This window comes from Antennarius striatus, chromosome 24, assembly GCF_040054535.1.
Source record: "Antennarius striatus isolate MH-2024 chromosome 24, ASM4005453v1, whole genome shotgun sequence".
NCBI lineage: Eukaryota > Metazoa > Chordata > Actinopteri > Lophiiformes > Antennariidae > Antennarius > Antennarius striatus.
Window position 1 is genome coordinate 3,377,992 of NC_090799.1, and position 20,066 is coordinate 3,398,057.

Here is a 20,066-nt window from a genome sequence, read left to right on the forward strand (position 1 = left end):
TAGAATCAATAAAACAGAATGAAAACTAAATCCATATCTTATAATGATAATAATAATTAATCTTTTTCAATATTAACTCCATCTCCACAGGAACCTGAGCTACAAACTCGTAAAAACTGTAAATTACCAAAACAAAAGGTGATTCCAACAAACAGCGCCAAACTATGTCCAGAATAAAAAACACACTTGTTCTCAATCTCGCTTTTTGTTGGGGTTTTTTCTTCTAAACTTTGTTTGTATTATTTCAGGGATTTAAAAGTAGTCTAGTTGTCATGGTTTTGTATTTGTGTCATGTTGCTCTGCTGTGCTGGGGTGTGGCAGGAGGCAGGGCCGAATTGATGGGCGGAGCCTTGTCTCCACACCTGTTCCTCATCTCTACACCTGTGTCTGATCAGAATTAGCCTGAGGCTTCTTAGGCCGGCCACTCCTTTGGTTTGGTGGACTTCTTGGTTTATCTTGTGTTTCCTGGATTTTTGGCTGATCAGATTAAACTATGGGTCCTAACCCTGCAATTCATGACACTTCTCTACTTAAAATTAACTTAAATGAAGTATTTTTCCTTGAATTTTGTGTACATATAGGAAATTTTGCTTGTAGAACAAACAGCTAGATAAGAAAGTACAATTTATAGAAACTACTTTTACAATGATTGAAAATACATTCTTGTCATTCACATTGGAGGTTTTACATGAAACAGAATTTTCACTGTTTCAAGCTTCATGTATTTGTTGATAGTGTCTGAAATATTTCAAAGCATCGACTTCGACAGCGAGTGTAATCTTGATCATATTTAATTCCATTGTAGCATATCGATAATGACACACAGTACAAAAGCAGTTACCAGACATTCCATTACAACTTGGACCCAGTAAACCTCACCGGAAATATCAACAACACAGTTTCAAAGTGAAGTCAACAAGACAAACAAGATCTTGGTTTAAAGAGGCAAAGCTTAGGACCATTGGATTCTCTCCTTTTTTATGTGTTTTTTTATTCTTTAATAAAAACTGTTATATTGTATTTGTATATTACAACACTCAACAGAAAACATTGACAAACATAAAGCTCGTCACTCATTGTTCATTTCCTGTGGCTGATGGATCCCGTGGCAGTGCGCATGCGCTGACAATAGATGGCGCCAAAACCCTTTCCTCCAACCCTTTCCTTTCCTCCAACACACCTACAAATTAAATTTGTACTTTCACAGGCCGCATCTTGAGATTTAATGCTGAAATGGCTTCAGATGAGCAAATACGACACCATCACTTGGAAAAGTGTTAAATATTTGCCAGCAAATACCCAACTGACTGACATTTGAGAGTTTCAACACGTTCCTCAAGCCCGTTATTCTGTGTTCACACTGAATGTGGGACCGTTTTTTACCTCGCTCCACCCTACTTGCTTCATTTCCTCCTGCATTTAGCGTAATCTGACTTTAACCAAGTCTCCAATACTTTTACTTCCACCTTCCCGCTGACCTGCTTCTACCAGGCGCTACTCCATCGTATCGCCAAGTTGTCGGTGCAGCTGAACTGAATGTCTCCATTGTTTCCTCGTGTGAATGTCTCCTAGACATGATTTCTGCGTTGAGTGATGTCAGACACCAGAGACATTAGGACATGTCATAACCAGTCGTACCAGATGTCCAATAGAAAGGGAGGACAGACAGAGAGAGTTGGAAAGTGTCAGGATGGATGGAAGAGAAGTAAAACACTCACTGATGACGCCTAATGGACGTCTTTAGAAGAATGAAAAAGGGATGAGAAAGAATTTTGAAGGTGATAAAACATGGGAGATGACTGATGGAGAGTATAAGAAGAAGAAGGGGGAGGAAAAAAATTGATGTTGGAGAATGAGAGGAAGGGGATGCAAAAGGAAAGGATGACATCCAGATGACAAACAAAACCTGAAAGCAGACATTTTTACACCTTCTCATTATTCCTATCATCTCTTGTCGGCTCGACATGAAAGATGTCCCTGGTGTTCGGTGTGAACGCAGCAGCGGGTCGACCGATCACTCAATTTACGGAAGGGATGGGATGGGATGGATGGGTCGTAGATGTGAGTGTTCCTGCTGACATTACTGTACACCTCTGTAAAGAACCATCGGCGGTGATCGCTCTGCTGATTTTTATCAGGCCAGAACAGAACAGCTTGTGATTCAACTGCATATCTTTAGTGGAAATACATACCAGTATTTACAGTGAACTCCTGCTTTGAACACGGGAACGAGAGATCATATTTTGCTCGAATTCAGCAGTTATCAGTTTGGTTTTAACAGTCATCTCAAGAGGAATTTGCAACGACAGAAAATATTTTATACATAAGATAACAATAAATTTAGAAACAGGACAATGGTTTCCAGATTCCTCTAAATTCAAATCTGTCCTCGCAGACATGATCTAATATGGTTACGAATTATTTGACACTAATATTTTACTCACACTTAAAAGTGGTCAAATATGATCCTCACGCCATCCTGATGATGAAATCAAGTTTGTGTCCTGGAGTGAGCATCTTTTGCTCTAAAGCTGCTCTCGTGAACTTTCTCCTCAGGTCGCGAGTTGTTTTCGATGAAACGAGCAAAGCTGTATGATAAATACTCGACGTACAAAAAGAGACTTTGGCACAAAGTTCCTGCAGTGAGGCAGGTTGCAAGAGCGCATAAAAGCAAACTTACAGCTGAGTGCTTTATAATTATGTGTACGCATTTCGACATAAGTACTTTACATTCAATATTAAGAACAAAGAACAGGCTGACAACCTCAGACTGCCAGTTAAAGGGATGATACGTTTAGCAGAATGGCAAATCACATATTTTAAATGTGAACGTACACATATATTGTTTTTTCTGACAGGCGTGGCTGAACTGCATTATCTGCATGCACAGAAAACATTTAGCAGCAGTTACTAATATGTACATCGTAGTGTCTGTATGGTGAAAAAAGGTTTAAAAAGAATTTTAAAAAATGGTGCAACAAAAAGTCGAACAAAACAAAACCAATGTTTTCCTATTGGTATCCAAGACTGAATTCATCTGAAGATGGAAACATAGTCACAGTAACATTCTGAAAAGTTATGATGGGATAGTTTTTTGAGGTATTTCATGTGGGAATTTTTTTTTTTATCTTAATGGACAACACATACGGGGGAGAAAACGAAGCAACTTTTTAACATCCATACTAAAAAAAAGAGAAACACTAGTGGCTCATGGATGTAAAAGTAAGGCAGCAGCTTTGCATGTAAACAACGCCATGGCGCTAAAACGGACAAGCACAAAGGGTTAACGGTGAGAAAAATGGAATCTATGGAAGGCGGGCAGGAACAAAACATGAAGTTAAAGGATAAGGAGTGATTGTCGTTGGGTGGGGTTTGTTCGTGCCGTCGGTCGGCTAGCAGATCGGAATCTTGGCAAACGTTTAGCTGGAGTTCTTGACCTGACGTCACACCAGCGTTTCAGGCAGTGTGTCGGCATTGTCCGAGGACAGCAGCTGCCAGATCTGCCACCTGTCCCTCTGCCACTCTTGCCAGTCTGGGCTTTGGGGCACCATTTGGGCGTCTGTCGATGAGGTCGAGTTAGTTTGCGCTGTACTTGACCTCCCGTGCTGCAGAGGGGGCCGTTGAGCCGTCGCGGGCTGAGGTGAGCTTTGCGAACCGGCCAATCGATGGTGGGCGTTGTAAGGAGGAGGGGAATGGTCGTTGTTGAGAAGAAGAGGACCCTCGACGGCCTTGCCCACCCCGCTTTGAGGTCTGGAGTTCGGATTAAGTTCGTGTCCACTCGCTCGATGGAGATGGAGGCCTTGCGTGCTGTTGAGGTGTGATGTCACAGACGGCTTGTTATTGAGCTGCGAGTGCATTGGCCCGGTCTGCACATGGGGGTTCGTACACACCCTGGTGACTGGGGGGTGGGGTCTACACTCAGTCAATCCGGGCGCCGTCTGAGTCCGTTGAAGCGTCGCCTGCTGCCTACCGTCGCCGTGGATTCCATCAAGACCTTCCTGTGAGCTGCGAGAGCTTTCCTCTGACATGTTACCCTGGGAACCTGGAAAGAGATCATCAACTACATCTGTCAAACTAAATATATAACTTTGTCATCTTCAATGAAAAATACTGTGTTAAGATCATAACTCCAGCAATGCCTTTTTTTTTATTACCATTGCCTTTGTCCTTGCAGTGATTGGGATGAATTAAGATAAATACATATATAAATATTAGCCAACTAAATCTGCAGGATTTTATTCTAGATGATTCCCAATGCATATTTATTTTTAAAAATGAATAGATTCATAAATATATGACCAATCAATTAATGTTAACACAACAAGAAGAAGAATATATCCAAATCTAGACCTGCTCTAAATCTAATCTAACTCTATTTTTTGTCACCAGGCCCTCCCCCTCCATAAAAACTTACTAATCCATTACAAACCTCGTGCAAACTAACAGACCAGCATAACCTTGTATATGAAAAAAAACACAAAATTTGATCTTCTTATATCATTATAACTTCAGTTTTTTCAGGCTTATTTCTTCATTATTGAATACAGTTGCTTCTGTTGCATCCATACTAAATTACTTCCAATTTCCTGCTCTTTGAACAAATTAAATAGTTGAGGGCATTCACCGGTTATCACAAATGCACATTAGTTACTACTTGAATGACTAAAAATAAATCACCAGTGATAGAAACGGACTTTTGAGCACTCGGTCTTCTTGATGCTACGACTTAATCACCAGCCTCAAATTGTCAAGCACATACTTCTCCGGCTCATTACACACTGAGAGCAAATTTTCAGATGTCCCGGACTGGATGCAATCTGTTTACCTGTGTGTGATTGGTCCTTCAGTATTGGTTTCAGCGTAGTGTGCCAAGTCCCCCAAATGTTAGCATGCTCCTCTGATATGGTGTCTAGAAGAAGGAAACAAGTCAGAAAGTTTTTGATTTTGCTTTTGGATTTGGTTTGGCATGACGGAGAACTTAGATTGATGTAGATCCAATATTAAAATCAAATAACAAGCTCACCTTTGGCACCCCAAGTGTCCGTTCCAGGCTCGCTGCGCCAGCCAGCGACCTGTCCGAGGAGGCCATACTGTCCCGGGACACGGAAGAGCTGTTCGCTACCCGGGCTTCCTGGCTCTCCTCTTCGCTCGCTCAAGACGGGAGAGTTATTGTCGTAAGGCGACAACTCGCCGCTGGATGCCTTGTTGGAGTCGCTTGAGGACCGGCGCTCACTCATGGCGAAGGGCTCCTCCGTCTGGAGCAGATCGGGGCTCCTGTGGTTCCAGATAGAATGAGGCAGGGAAGCATTTTAGCCGTTCGCGTCACGTCTTTTCTGTATGTACAACTCACTGTGAGGCTTTTCTCCTCAGGAGGTAGTCCACCACATCGGGATCGGTCTCCAATAGACTCATCAATACCTCATTTTGAAGATCAGGTGGTACCTAAAAACATGCGAACCATTAAAAAACAATTCTCGCCCTTCAATGCTTTTTGCTGCTGCCAGATTCATATTTAAGCAGTTTATGAAACAACTTTCAGAAGTCATTCACACCTACCTCGCCATATACAGGTCTGTTTTTGCTCACCAGGAAAGATCAAGTTAGTACTAATTCACAACTTCTAATTAATAGTTCCTCATTCGCTCACTGCAGGAGTTTGAAAGTCAGTGGAACAGCAGGGGCAGAATAAAAAAGGGTTTAAGGTTTCAGACCTGAAGTGACCTGAACTACCTGTCTGCACTGTTTGAGAATACCGAGAACAGAAGGGAACAAAAACAACTGATGAGGCACTAATCTGTGAGAAATCTTGACCTCTTCTGGCAACACATGAAGGATTTCATGCCTGCATTTTCTGCTTTTATTTTAGAAAGAACAAGATCAAGTATCTCAGTGAAAAGTTCGTGATGGTATTGTCAGCTTGGCACAATTTTACTTTCTTCGGTTTTCACAAAAGAAACAAAGCATCCATCATCTCGGACTTCCCTGCTCTTTCTTACTTTTCAGTGTTTTCATTAACCAAGACACCTCTATTGTCTTCTAAGCCAGGATTGACTTTACTTTAAGTCTTCGCAAGAATGTGAGAGGGTAAATGCGCTGGCATGAATGCAACTTTGTGTGTGTGTGCATTGTGGAAGAATGAATGGAGGAAATAAGGACAAAATATTTAACTGACCATGAAGAGGGTCTGGCAGCTCGCGATCATCCTCTCCAACACGGCGATGACGGCTGTGCTCTCCTCGGCCCTGGCCGAACTCTGGACGCTGAATTCCTTGTCTGAGCTCTTCTGCTTGTGGAGAAGGTTGGGGCCAAATATTGTGGCCAGGTTCAAAGATGTCATCTTGTTTCCTGTGATCTTTTATGGAGAGAAACCAAAAGTTTGGTCATACTTGATCATCATGTATATTCAAGCCCCTCATTGAACCATCACTGGGTCATCAGTACACAGTACAATCCCATGGCAGTGATAGCGATAACGGAAACTGGTAGAAATGTGGTGCGTCTTTCTGCCTTTGCATGAGAATTTGCAAGAGATATCAAGATGGATTTTCTGCCTTTTTATACAGAAATCTTATGACGATCTACACTTTCTTCCCCCCCATTCGGACTCCTCATCTGACACCTCCACTTCCCACTTCCATCTCTGTCCTCTATCCATCGTTCATGTTGAATTTCTCACCTCTCCCTCCAACATTCTGCATCTCTTGTCACGTCCCTCCTCTCGGTATTTCGTCACTTTGTCACATGAGGTTTTATCAACACTAGAACTGTAACAGTGCATGAATGTGCTTCTGCCGGGGTCGGGAGATGATGAAAATTCTGTGACCTAATTAACATCTACAGATCCAGGCGTCTTATTTAACTATTTTAGTGATACATTTGTGCTTCTATTCAATTTCCAGTTTCCTTTCCAAGTCCCTATGGAGAAATAGGGGCCAAACGTGACAGAAAGTAATGATGTGTTGCTTACGCACGAGTGTGAAATATTCCGACGTTCCGACAAACACACAAAAAAGACACGTTCGAGCAATCCACTAACCATATTCCAGTGTTCTTCCATGCTAAAACCTATACCTACATTAACCATGATGGAACTGTTTCTTAAAAAATTCAAAGCATGATTCACATGTGCTATGCTGTGACTTACGTAGCCATAAGATGTTAACTTCAAGCGGCTGATCTCTGCATAGACTTCATTCTGGTTTAAGCCTGATAAAAGCAGACGGCCCCACAAAAACAGATTTTTATCACTTCTTTGGTCATTTCCTCCAAATGAGGTGGCAACCCAAGGCAAGCATTTTCCTTATGTTTTAAAGTTTATGCTACTTAATGGTCCAGTACGTAGGATTTTTGGGGGATCCAGGAATGGAAAATAACATTTACGATCATGTTTGAATGTAGGTATATTCACAGCAAACATTCACTTAAACGCAAACCAAAATTGTGGTCTTACTCCAGGAGAGTCCACTATGTTTCTACAGAAGCCTAAAGTGCTGAGATGAGGGAGGATTGATTCAGTTGATTAGCAGCTTAGCCAATAGTTAACTGGACTTGGATGAAGTTCTCCTCGCGTCATATTTCCTGTTGATAAATTTTTTTTTTTGCTCACCTCCTGCCCATCTTTGTCATGCCTGTCATGGGCGTGGTCAGTCACGGTTGAAAGAAACTCAAGGAGGCGGTGGAGAGTGTCGCTGTTGCATGCTGGGAGCAAGTAGACCAGTAGCTGAGTGACATTCTGTTGCTCATCTGGATCCAACACTGAAAACACAGGTTAAGATGGATTAGGTTAAAACAACCCCCCCCCCCCCAAAAAAAAAAGAAACAGAAGGAAGGCATAAAAGAAGAAAGGAGGAGGTCAGGCAGAGCAGGGAAAGGGAAGATGTAGCCTACATGTGGTGTTGATGAAGGCCGTGTAGAGCTCTTTGGTTAGGAGAGGGTCGGGCATGTCCCTGAGGAACTCCTTCAGCAGAGCAGCCACATCATGAATGCTGTGCTCTTCATCTAGTTGGACATCAATGCCCCGATCAAACTCCTCACGTAGCTGGAAGAAGGAGAAAAACAGTGGGACGAAGGAGGAAATGGGGGATTCAGAAAAATTCATAACACGGACGATATATTCTCAGTGGTGCACACACACACACACCCTCTCACAATCCTTTTGTGCTGATCCTTCGAGTGACCTGGTGGACCCTGCCCCCGAAACCAGTTTTACCAGTAAACATTTTAATCTCTCTGATCTGACCTTTTGGATAACCATCAGAGAATTACAACGTAAACTGTGAGGCTCGATGATGGATCTCCAGCGATCGTCTCGCGCTGCATGTTCACTTTTATGCCGTTACAAATGGAGGCAAATGCATAAATGTTGACACTGGATTGTATCAACAAAGACTTGTACAGAATTGAAATGGGTATTTACAACTGTTGCACACACAGATGTGTGAATACAAGACCTTTAAAATCCACTCAGTTTATAATAAAGATGAGGCGCTGTTAACGTACGAGGGGTAGAGTTGTTCATTTCACTACAATTAATACAACGCTATTTGACCTTACGACAGCTAATTTTAGCCAGCAGTTTCATATGTTAAGTTTGCTTGTCTTGCCTTCTGTTATTCAAAGATTGCTCGGCAAGATCCCAAATTGTGACACAGTCTGGAAATAATATTCTGATAGTGGGACAATTTACTATGAAAAATATTTACTACAACAGCAGCAGAACATGTCGTGATTTTGACATTCAGGCTCAAACCTTCGTCATTCCCCGTAGATATATTTGTCTGGACATCTAAGGGAGTGTTGAGAATAATTCTTGAACCCCAACACCAAAGAGGGAGTGACGTTTAAGTTGTCTGTCTGAAGTTTTACACACATATTAGAGCAGTATTTTATATAAATGCCTACTCTACTCTCTCTCTCTCTCTCTCCACTCGCCCTTAAAGAAGTCAGAGATGTACGATTGCCCCTGATATGGAATGAAAAATCTACTTTTCACAATAATAACTCGTAAATTTTTGTTCTTTTGTTACCCTAAACTGTTAAGGCATGAGTGGAAGTCAACATTATAGAAACGAGTGAAGGAAAAGATTATATAAAACACCTATGTTTGACCCATGAAACGTATTCACTTGAGTCACTGATAAAAGATAATGAAATATGTGGGAGGGAATGTTGTGTATTGAGCTGGTGAGTAAAAAGCTTGAAAAGGAAACGCTCCACTAATGCTACTAGATGGATTTCGTAGAGAAAAAAAACATGTTTTGTAGATATGTGTTAGACACTTGTTTACCAAAATACACTGATGAATATAACAGGGGTAGCTCTGCCTCCATGCATAACAATGCTTTGGCACGCTCTGTTGGTTTTCACACGTGCTTTGAATGAAAATTGGTTGAACCATGTTGATGGAAAATGTGTGAGTAACATATCACACAGAAAATTAATTTCACTTTCTGCAAAATTAGCCTTTGATTTGTTTGGAAATTAAATAGGATGTTTTGCCTGTGGCCACAAATTACACTTAGCGAAGTTTCATCCAAATGTTATCAAACCGCCAAAGGGGGGGGTAGGCGAACAACTCTTACCTGTCGGACTCTCTTTTTGGAGCTTCCCACTCTAAAAATCCCAACAGTCTGCAAACCTGAGTAGAAAAGGATAAAAGTCAGTCACTCCAATATGAATCAATGCACGATGAAAACAGAATGAACATATGTTGCAGAAGCTGTAAAGTCGCTGCTAACCGTATTTCTCAATGTGCTGACAGCAGCTGTCAACCACCCGGGGCACCTGACGGAAGATGGGATTGAGGCTCAGCCGTTTGTCCCGGTGTTTCTCCTTCTTACTCAGCGTTTCAGCTGGCAGGGAGAGCTGCAGCGCCTCCAGCAGGCGGGACTGGTTGTCGTCCAAGTCGGTAATGGAGTCCACTGACATGCCTCCCTGGAGGTTAATCAAAGCATTTTATTTATAATGCGTTAAAACGCAAACTCCTGGTGTCTAGTCGGTACCTCAGCTCGCCCGGTATTAATTATGCAAGTTTTATCTCACCCTCCTGCGAGCTCGTGGTGCTGCTTCTGGTGTGTTGGGTGACGTCGACTCGTTGGCGGTCTCTGATGTGGAACTCAGAGATGAGTTGCTGCTTGATAACTCCTTATTGGATTGCCTTTTGGTGGCAAACTGCAGGAAAGATAATATAAGGGTTAGCATTTCCTTCATGGAGCACAAATCGGATAATTTACCTTAAATTGTTGATCCTAAGATGATAGTTTGCTCAACCAATAGGAGGGATGTAAAGTGATAGACCTGTAAAATGGACGAGACGAGGTCAGAAGAGTCTTTGTGCTCCTCCCGCTGTGGATGATCCTGACGAAAGCTATCCTGACGCTGTCTATGCGTTCTGTCATTAGCGATGACCTGGGACAACGGTATACTGAAGGCCTGGGGAATGCATTCTGGGAAAAAAAGAAGAAGGAAACATTAAGGCAGGAAAAAGAGGGGATACAGAACTAGATGAAAAAGATGGAAGGTCTTCCAAAAAACAGGTCGTAAACTCTGAACTTGCAAAAGGAACATCAAACACATGGCCGATGAAACGTTCTGCTGGACCTCACTTTTACATCCCATAAAAACCTCACAACACATGTTTACTATTTAATTTCAAACTCTTGCAGCACGACTACAGTCCTGCATCTGCTTTCCAAAATAACACTTGACAGAAGGAACGAGCAGGGAGAAAACTAAGAGAAACCACTAATTCTAGTGCCTTTGACCAAAGTAACACAACTTTCATGACTCTAACCCACAAGTAATGTCAAACGGGTCGTTTTTAGAACATGCTCCGAACATATACATACGTTTATAACGACTATCAGGACGGATCATATTCCTTCGTTCTATTTTCAGTGGTTTTCAATTGAAGGAATTAAAAAAAATGACAGAGGCTGAGTGTAGTTTATTTTGGCAAGCAGTTGTAAATGATATATTTTATGTTGGGCAGAAGCTTATACAAGTTATATGCAGTGCTCACTTCAGAGAGAAATGATGTCATGTTAGGCCATCACAAGCTATATATTCCACTATACAGGATCCAAAAGCCTGAGCCAACTGTGAAAAAACAGTCCAGCTGTTCAGCAGTGTGTGTGTGTGTGTGTGTGTGTGTGTGTGTGTGTGTGTGTGTGTGTGTGTGTGTGTGTGTGTGTGTGTGTTCCTGTGTGTGTGGAGGAAGCAAAGGAAAACAGAGGGGGAGAGAAAGCGAATTGCATTCCACAACCACAAGTGGAGAGCTGTGGTTCACGATCAACATGACCACTAACACCGTGACACAACGAATTTGCTCTGCAGCCTCACAATGGTAACATGGCTTTATGTTACATGCATACACACACACACACACACACACACACACACACACACACACACACACATACAAACGATTTACAGATTGATTGTATAACCGTACAAAGAATTGCCCGCATGACGCACAGCATTTATCATGCCTTTTCAGACCGTTATGTCGACTTTTTCCAGATTTACAGTCTTTACTTTAGCACCTTTAATATTCTTTATTCATGACCATGTCGTTATATAAGGTGAATGTTTATCTTTGGTCCCACTGAAGAGTTTCCTGCAGCCTCAGCAAAGCACTGAATAAAATGAATCTTTTGGTTTAACGGGTACCAATTGATAGTGTTTACTTCAAAGGACGTGAAAAGTTTGAGGATACTTTCACAGATGCCTGGTTGGGTCCACACTTTGTAGTTTGATCCCGAACAAATGTGTAGGTATGTACCCGAACTGCTGAACCAAGGTCTGCATAAAAAGACATGATCTTTGGTGTGGAGATGAGGTGCATCTTGATCGAACCAAATCTCATTTCTGTGAAGACATGCTTACAGACCAATAGGTAAACCATTGTTCTGACCAAAAAGCAGCTATATACCTGTATAATTTGAGGCTGAAGGTTATCATTAAAGTAGATATCATCTATTACACTTCATGGTTTGACTGAAGTCTGGTCACGACAGCTTGGAGCGCTGTTGCTTCAATGAAGAATGCTGCATCTTCTTCCTCTCTCATTCTCTCTTGCAGAGAAAACGTTGAGCCTCCTTCAAAGTGAAACGAAGGACTGGTATTCGGGGGCCCGTAGAGAAAATTAAACCTAGAATCTGTTTGGCAGAGGAAACCACAGCCACATCAGAGACCTCAGCTCCTGGAGGGGTAGACCCTGGCATGCTGATGAGGGACACCTAAACTCCTAACTCTACCATGACGTAACCGTGCAAATGAAAAGTATTTGTTCTGACATGAATGTTGTGCTGGGAAAAAAAAAAAAAAAAGTTTTCTTTCCCTCATCATATTTATTGTCTGATGTAATTCAGTTGCCATCAACTGTATCAAGTTCTTTTTCACATTTTTAGGCTTTATTCATTACCAACCTTCATACCTTTATGCTTAAAATTGTACTGTGCTGCACAAAAAGACCAGCAGGAGACCAAACGACCAGGACAACTAGAAGCGTCTTGCGTCAGACTTGCAAAAAAAAAAAATGATTTGAGAGAATCTCCTGTGTATATTATGGAAGTTGTTTTTTTTTCTTTTTCCATCAGCATCCTCACAAATTTGACAAGGAAATGCCCATCTCCAGTTCCACGCCACAACTGGGCTCCCTTGGCAGAGATCCGTCTGTCTTTCTGTCGATACACTTTGCTGGTGCAGCAGAGTGGCTGCTTCTCAGAGCCAGTCCCCTTACAAGGAGTCCCTTCACTTAAGATAAATATAAACCACCAAGGCCCAGCAAACAGAAATTGTTTTTATAACCTTGCCGTTCACCTGCCTGAGGGGCGGAGACCACAGACTCAACATGTCAGTCTTGAGAAAAGCGTGAAAGAATAGAAGAAGAGATAAAGAAAAAAAAGCGTTAACTGGCACACTGGCGTACCTTTGTCTTTACTCTTCTCTTTAGCCAGAGAGTCCAACTTCCTCCTCAGTGACTTTTTCCTCTTCTGTCCATCTGTACCGGAGGAAAAAAAACAACAAAAAAAAACAAGATAAATCATCTGAAACAAATGGTTTCCATCTCTGCTGTATCTTATCTCGCTTATTACATCTAATAAGCTTATGTCAGGAATGCAGACGTAAATTAACCGTGGGGGGGAGAGCTGTCTATGAACTCAAATCCATTTAACTGGAACATCAGACGGGATCAGCTATGGTATTATCCATGTGAAAAACATCCTTAAAAACATGTTCATCCACTTTTTTTTATCTACAGTAGCTAATAGGTAATGCGGATTTCGGTAATTTGGATAATTAGAAATCGATATATGTTCATCGATTGACTTTCTCGGCTAGGTTTCTCATTAAAATTAAAAAAAAAAAATTAGATCCTCTGAGAAATGCAAAGAAAAAAAGACGTCATTTAAAAAAGCCTGAAAGGATTAGGATGTTTTGCAAGCAACAACATGTGTGATGTGTTCCAAACACACACGCAGCAACACTTAAGTTATGCCTGTTGATTACATGGGCGTACGTGACGGCTCAACTGTCCAGATATCAGACTTCAAGTTCTCCGATGAGAGGAAAGACACTTTTGTCAGCTGTCAACATGACAGATGACTCCAGAGTTTGATGATTAATGATGAAGAAAATCTGGAAATGGCGGCACATGCAACTTAAAAGTCTAAGGGGGGCCAAGATGTCAGTTGAAACCTCAGCAACTTTTAATGTTCTCATTCGGTTACTGCGCTCTGTTCAGATCATTTCAGATCTGGAGCAGTTCAGAGAGTCTTCGCCCTTGATCTGTTGGCTTAGCAACCTCAGTTTGAACCAGATGTTCCCGTGTGCTGTATCAAATGAGTCACATGCGGAGCTCAGGAAATTTTATCCAGCTCCCACAATGGGGTTTGATGGTAGCGTAAGCCTGTTACGTCAGAGAGCCGCTTCAGTTTCCCAAAGATTTTGGACTGTCCCTGACAAATCAGATCAAGTTCAGCTTTGCTGCCCGTTTCTTTGATTGCGAATTAATTAGTAACGTGAGGAACTCGCGCGTCATTTTGAGACTCCCGAGCTGCCGTTTTTCTCGGAGGGGCAGAAGGAGAAGATGTGAAATCTTGTTGTATGAGAGAGAAGAAGAAAAAAATAGGTGGGAAAGAACGAGGAGGAGGTGTGACATGGGAGAAAGAAAGCAGATGTTGTGATGGGGAGTGAGGGCAAGGGAGAGAGCGAGACGGAGAGAAGCAAGGATAGGAAATGGTTTGGATTTTTGACAGATGGCTCCCAAAGCCAGACGGAAATCCCCCGAACCTCCAAAAAGCCCACAGTTGTGCTCCACACCAGTTGAGAAAGTGTCTAATGAACATTTTGCTTCTTGCCTGCCTTCATGCCATCTTTCTTTGTCTCTCTCTTTCTTGTTTAATCTGTTTCTTTCATGCCTTAAGAAACACCAGAAACCTAACACTTAGCTCTTGGATAAATACGAGAAACAGCAGGGGCTTTATAGCACACATTGGTGCTGAAATAGCATTCGCACACACACTTCTTACACACAAGTTGAAATATTTCTCTAGCGAGCGCACGGCAGCCGTTAGGGGCTTTGGAATTCATAAGCAACGCGGACAAGTACGTATTAAATCATGGTGGGGAGAGGTTTAACCTTCAGTTGGAATGCAAGGCCCTGGATAATCCACAGGCTTCACTGTGTTGCTGCTATTGCAGCCAATCCACTCCGAACCAGTGCAGCGAGTATCATCTGCCAAAGTGTGACATAAAAAAGAAACCTTACGAATTCTGGTTTCCTTTAAAGAAGGTTGCAGTTTGCATGTTCTTTCCGTGTCGCAGTCAGTGCAGGCGGAATTGGGATCTAAACCTAAAACAGTCTGCAAACCTGACTGTGACAGTAGGTGACAGATGGACAATAATTAATTTTGTTGACTGTAAGATTGTCAAAAACGGATAAAAACATCATATAGGAATGAATTGACAACTTACAAACACAAGACAGCAGATGAACCAAGAAAGTATTGAGACTTTCAATAAAAACTTTCACAAAAAAAAAAAGTTTAAGAAAATAACCTTGAAGGTGTTAAAGTCAGGATAAAATTTACGTGTGCTGCCTCCAGTACTACATAACTGAAGTTCTGCTTTAAAGTTCTTGTTAGGTCACGACCCACCGGTACAGAAATAAATAAGAGCACAGTAGTATGAAACCAGAAATCCACTTTTGAATATGACATCTCCATCTGATAAGAGATACAATATGTGAAAGTTATTGGAGTTTTTTTGCTTAGCCACTTGTTTTCTTTAAATAGAGTGGGGTTATGTGTATTTTCCTTCCCTATCTATAAACTATGATTCATGTAGCTGCTTTTAGCATGGGCGGGCCCAGTGGGACACAAACCACCAAATTCACCAGTTTCAGTGCAGTATACTGAGTATTTCTACTAAATCTGGATTAATTTGTTGATTTATTTCCCAGACATTTAACGGTTTGGTTTAAAAGTTCACAGTGAAGTCAGCTTTAAGTGAGGGCATCCTGCTTTAGCATAATTTTGTAAATTCAAATTGTGTCTACTAAAGGGGTGAATGTTCTCGCCCTCAGCTGCAGCGGAAAGGGAGTCGCGTGTCGTTACGAGGAGGGAGGTCAAACAGGAAGCGCCCTTCCCTAAGCGAAGGGCGGTTTACATCTGAATTCATGTGTTGTCACAAGTTCTCCAAACATAGACCACGCAGGACTTCCGTTAAATGCGGTGGATGTGTGTAGAGGATGCGATCAAACTTCAAAGTTGCTGTACAAATATACGGACCAAGCCTGGTTCAAGGAACATTAAATGCATCGTGTGCGACCTTGTAAAGTTATGGAGTCAATAACAGATGTGATTTGTTGCTGTTACATAAATGTCACAATCTTGAAAGTATAGCCAGGTTTCTTGCTATCCAGAAACAAAACAAGGTAAAAATGATGTAACACTTGACCTCAGGTCTGAAATATGCATGAAAAAACAAACAAAAACACACACACACACACACACACACACAAGCTGTCACCTTTTGGCATGGTTATCTGACATCCCAGGTCATAGTCCTGGTGTAAACGGGTGTAGGCTACTTCCTGTAGCCTGGCCCTCTCTAGCTCCGACAGGCTCTGGATGGTGACCGGCGTCAGACGCACACTCCGCCCCGACAGGCTGCTCCACGTGAAATCACCCTGCGGTGGGAAAAAGTAGAAAAATTATAATAATCAGCAAAAATGCAGTCGGTTAGCATTTTGTTTTTTGTTTTTTATCAGAACTGAATTAAATGACCATTCAATAATATTAAAGATCTCTGGAACGTGTTCACATTGAGCCAATCGTATTGAAAAAGATTTTTCAAAGATATTCTCAGACGAAAAGCACTTAATGTTAAAAACACAGGCTAAAACCAATAGGAAAGACAACATGTGTGCGTGGTTTCACTTCAGCAATCCGATCCAAGCTAAACGTATATAAAACCGAAGTAGCCTAGAAACAAGGATAAACAGACAGACAGCATGATTTCTGTCTTACTCAAAGGAACAAGCGGGGACACGAAGTTGCTTTGCGCTGATGGATTTGCAATACGCATTCCATGCACATAAGCCAGCAATAAGAACGGATCGCGTACTGTATGAGGAGAAGGAGATCTGGTTACTATAGAAAACAGGTCTGAGTCACCGCACTTGTTTTCCAGGGGCAGACAGGTCGCAGCTTTGGTTTTAATCTCTGATCAAATTGGAATTGAAGTGAATTGAATTGAAGTGAAATCCATAATGAACTGCTGTAAACCTTTTTGGCTTTGAACATCTGAGTCATCCGAATCTCCTGGTCATGCATTCCTCTTTGTCTACGGAGGGGGGAGAGGTCAGGAAGAGGAAGAGGTTAAGAGAGGGTGGAAAAGAAAAAGCGGAGACATTGCTGCAATTTATCTAATGCCTTATCCAGACAGAGGGCTTACACGTTCGTCTGTGTTTACATGCTCTCAATTTTGTCCCAACCTTTGCAGCTTATATCTAAAAAAGATTTTTTTTCCCCCCACTATGTTACCTTGAATTACGTTGCTCGGAGGAGTCATTTCTGCTGCTGTTATTTGACCCTTCTTATTGCAGCAGCAGAGCTACCATTTAGCCATAGTAGGAAAACAGGGTGGGCACAAACATCCCACCTGTGCACGGACCGACTTCATCACGAGATTAAGCTGCATGTTGCTCCCTTTGCACAGGTGTTACAATTGTGTGTGTGTGTGTGTGTGTGTGTGTGTGTGTGTGTGTGTGTGTGTGTATGTGTATGTGTGAGTGTGAGTGTGTGTGATTCCTTGCTGCTTGCTGAGGAAGCCCAGTTTTACCCAACCGCTTGACCTCACACACAGCTTGAGGCGGCACATGCCTGTAAAAACACAGACATACATGTGCACACACACACACACATGTGCACACACACACACACATGTACACACACACACACACACACACACACACTAGAAAAGAAAAGACAACCAGTTGGAAAAGTTAAATATGAGGCCTCTCCTCCCGTCGAGCTGGTTAGGCCCAGCGTGATTTCTGAAGAGGATGGATGAGCTTCACTTCTTCAGCGTGAACCCAAGAAGCCAGTGGAATGCTGACAGAAGAGCGACGGAGCGAGGCTACATGTTGGTTTCATAACAATAAGCTGAAAGTTTGAATTAACAAAAAGCCAAGCTGCTCATTTTAGCCATAGATGGAATAGACCTTTGCTAAGCGATACGTTTTACATATGACTTATTCTTTGAAAAGATAAAAAAAAAAGAGCATATTCACAACGGCTGTGTTACCCGTATTTTTTTTTTTTCCTGACTTCTTACACCGCAACTTTGTTTGGCATCAACATGGCTGAGTGCACCAGGTCTCATTCCCAGGACCTCAAATACCAACGTTTTGGCAGGTCCCTCCATATCTCATCCAAACACAGAAGGAAGTCTTTAGTATCGTGCACAGAAAAAGTGAAAGCTGTGCACATTGTATGCAGATGCTAAAAGGTACCTTATGTTTTCATATGAAGTGGGAGGGATGCCTGACAAATGAGTGATGGGATGAGAATGGGCTGATCTGGTGAGGTTGGACAATTGGTCTTGGTTGGTCTTGTACCAAAGTTTACCCGCATTATTCTTGGCAAACTGCTCTTGGCAAACAATACCACAAATACGACTCTTTGGGAACAAAAAAATAAATTGAATTTCTTCAGCCTGAACTACAATTACCCTAAAAATACCAACCAAATCTCTGGAAAAAAAAAAAAAGAAAACTTTCCCACAGGTTATTGATTCCCCCAGACACCAAGAAAAAGGACATGAACTCAAGAGTCCTTGGTGCCAAAGATGGCCCCAGTTAAGACTGGAGAAACAAATGATGTCTCTGTCGATACTGAGAAACACAAATTTGATCAACGAGGAGGCTGAATATTTTATCACAATTCACACGAATGATGTGTTTAAAAAACACATGATGTAGAGCAAATGGGCCGAAAGTTGAAGATGGTGGCATTGGATTAAGCAATTTTCCACGTAAGAATTTAGGAATAATAGTGTTGACTGCTCACTTGTTTGTGTGGAGTTCAGAGGTACCAAACACTTCTATGGTCGGGCTCATTTTACAAATGTAAAGCCACCCTCAACCGGGACACTGAAGGCCTCTGAAAGTTACAACCAAAGCACTCAAGGTAGACTTCCGAGTGACGTCGAAGCCCAGCAAGACGTGACACTGTTTGCACAGCCTGCATGGAGACAAATCTGCCGTACGCAGCTGCCGTCACAATCCTTTAACTACTAATGTTTGTCTCCAAAATATAGCCGGTTGCTATATGCTTCAACTGAGTCGCCATCATCCGTTTTCCTCTGTATTTATTAGAACTATCAAACCCCACATATGATATTTGCTGGACTACTTGTGCAGATCGTATGTTCCCCCCCAGTTTAACAAATGAGATTGTCTGCCAGTTTGCTGTACATGATCCAATTTTGCACTAGAAGAAATCCAGCCGCATGAATCTTTAGTATGCAAGGCAGATGGATTAGACACAGAACATCAAACTCAGGCAAGAATACTTAATCAATTGCTTACATGTTATGAGACATTATCATATACAATCTTAAGAAGATAAGTGCCAAAGAGGTAAGGTTTCATCTGTCATTGTCACTGTTGTTACTAATTTTATTCATCACTGTAGTGCTTATGGCAATAATGATAATGATGATAGTTCATATGATAAAAGTTACATTTTTTGTAAAGTTTGTATTGAAAAGTTTTTTAGTATATGTTTCATTTGCTGCGATGCACTAGCAACATCTCTGGAGCGTCTCCCCGTCTGAAGCCCGTAGCCTGCTGGGATAGGCTCCAGCAACCCCCTTGACCCACGAAAACGGAGGAAGCGGTATCGAAAATGGATGGATGTTTCATTTGTCCTACCATCGTTAGTATTATCAGAATTTGGTGTCATTCCTCCACTGATTTGTATCCTGTCTCCATATTTGATATTTTAGTTAGTTGCCTTCCTTTCATAAGGCTGCTCTGGATTGATTAAAGCATCTGCCCAATTCTTGAAAAGTCTGTAGTTTAATGCCCAGTGCAACTGCTCCTGATGGGTTTGTGAGCATTGCGAGTGCTAGAGCTTCTCATTTCTTGTTACTGCTGTTGTTGTTGTTTTTTTTCACACATGGACTGCAGAGAGTAATGACTTTCAATGACCGGATTCGCACCAGGACGGTTTGGTGACTCATGCCTACTTGACGTACGGTGCACTGCAGCACGCAGTTCCTGTTTTACTTCAGACAAAGGGTGCAAAAAGCTATGGGTAAAAAAAAACCCGAATGTTAGTTTCCATGGCAACAGATACAAGAAAAAAATCCAAAGGGACGGGGGACTAAGGGAAATATTACTATGGTAACGCATCTGGATCACGCACAGCGAAGCAGCGAGACACTTGTTGCTGTGATGCACTGGTAATAACTTCGCCATGACGACATCAAGCCTTTCATTTTTCAGTCGAGGTGGTTTGAAAGAGGAATAAGGAACGTAACGCCATCCCATA

General features: G+C 42.0%; 1 protein-coding gene across 2 annotated transcripts in view; it reads right to left on the reverse strand.

The window, feature by feature from the left end:
• Window positions 1–784: 784 nt before the first annotated feature.
• Window positions 785–20,066, reverse strand: part of LOC137591635 (rho GTPase-activating protein 6-like) — a 62,293-nt gene continuing 43,011 nt past the window's right edge. For both annotated transcript variants that reach the window (XM_068309760.1, XM_068309761.1), the window contains exons 2-14: window positions 16,036–16,195; window positions 12,932–13,003; window positions 10,297–10,445; window positions 10,042–10,170; window positions 9,738–9,933; window positions 9,582–9,637; window positions 7,888–8,038; window positions 7,607–7,755; window positions 6,173–6,352; window positions 5,351–5,442; window positions 5,024–5,274; window positions 4,826–4,909; window positions 785–4,042 (exon numbers count right to left, since the gene is read on the reverse strand). In XM_068309760.1, the coding sequence (XP_068165861.1) occupies window positions 3,444–4,042; window positions 4,826–4,909; window positions 5,024–5,274; window positions 5,351–5,442; window positions 6,173–6,352; window positions 7,607–7,755; window positions 7,888–8,038; window positions 9,582–9,637; window positions 9,738–9,933; window positions 10,042–10,170; window positions 10,297–10,445; window positions 12,932–13,003; window positions 16,036–16,195 (2,268 nt within the window). In that variant the 3' untranslated portion in view covers window positions 785–3,443. The remainder of the gene's footprint in view (window positions 4,043–4,825; window positions 4,910–5,023; window positions 5,275–5,350; window positions 5,443–6,172; window positions 6,353–7,606; window positions 7,756–7,887; window positions 8,039–9,581; window positions 9,638–9,737; window positions 9,934–10,041; window positions 10,171–10,296; window positions 10,446–12,931; window positions 13,004–16,035; window positions 16,196–20,066) is intronic.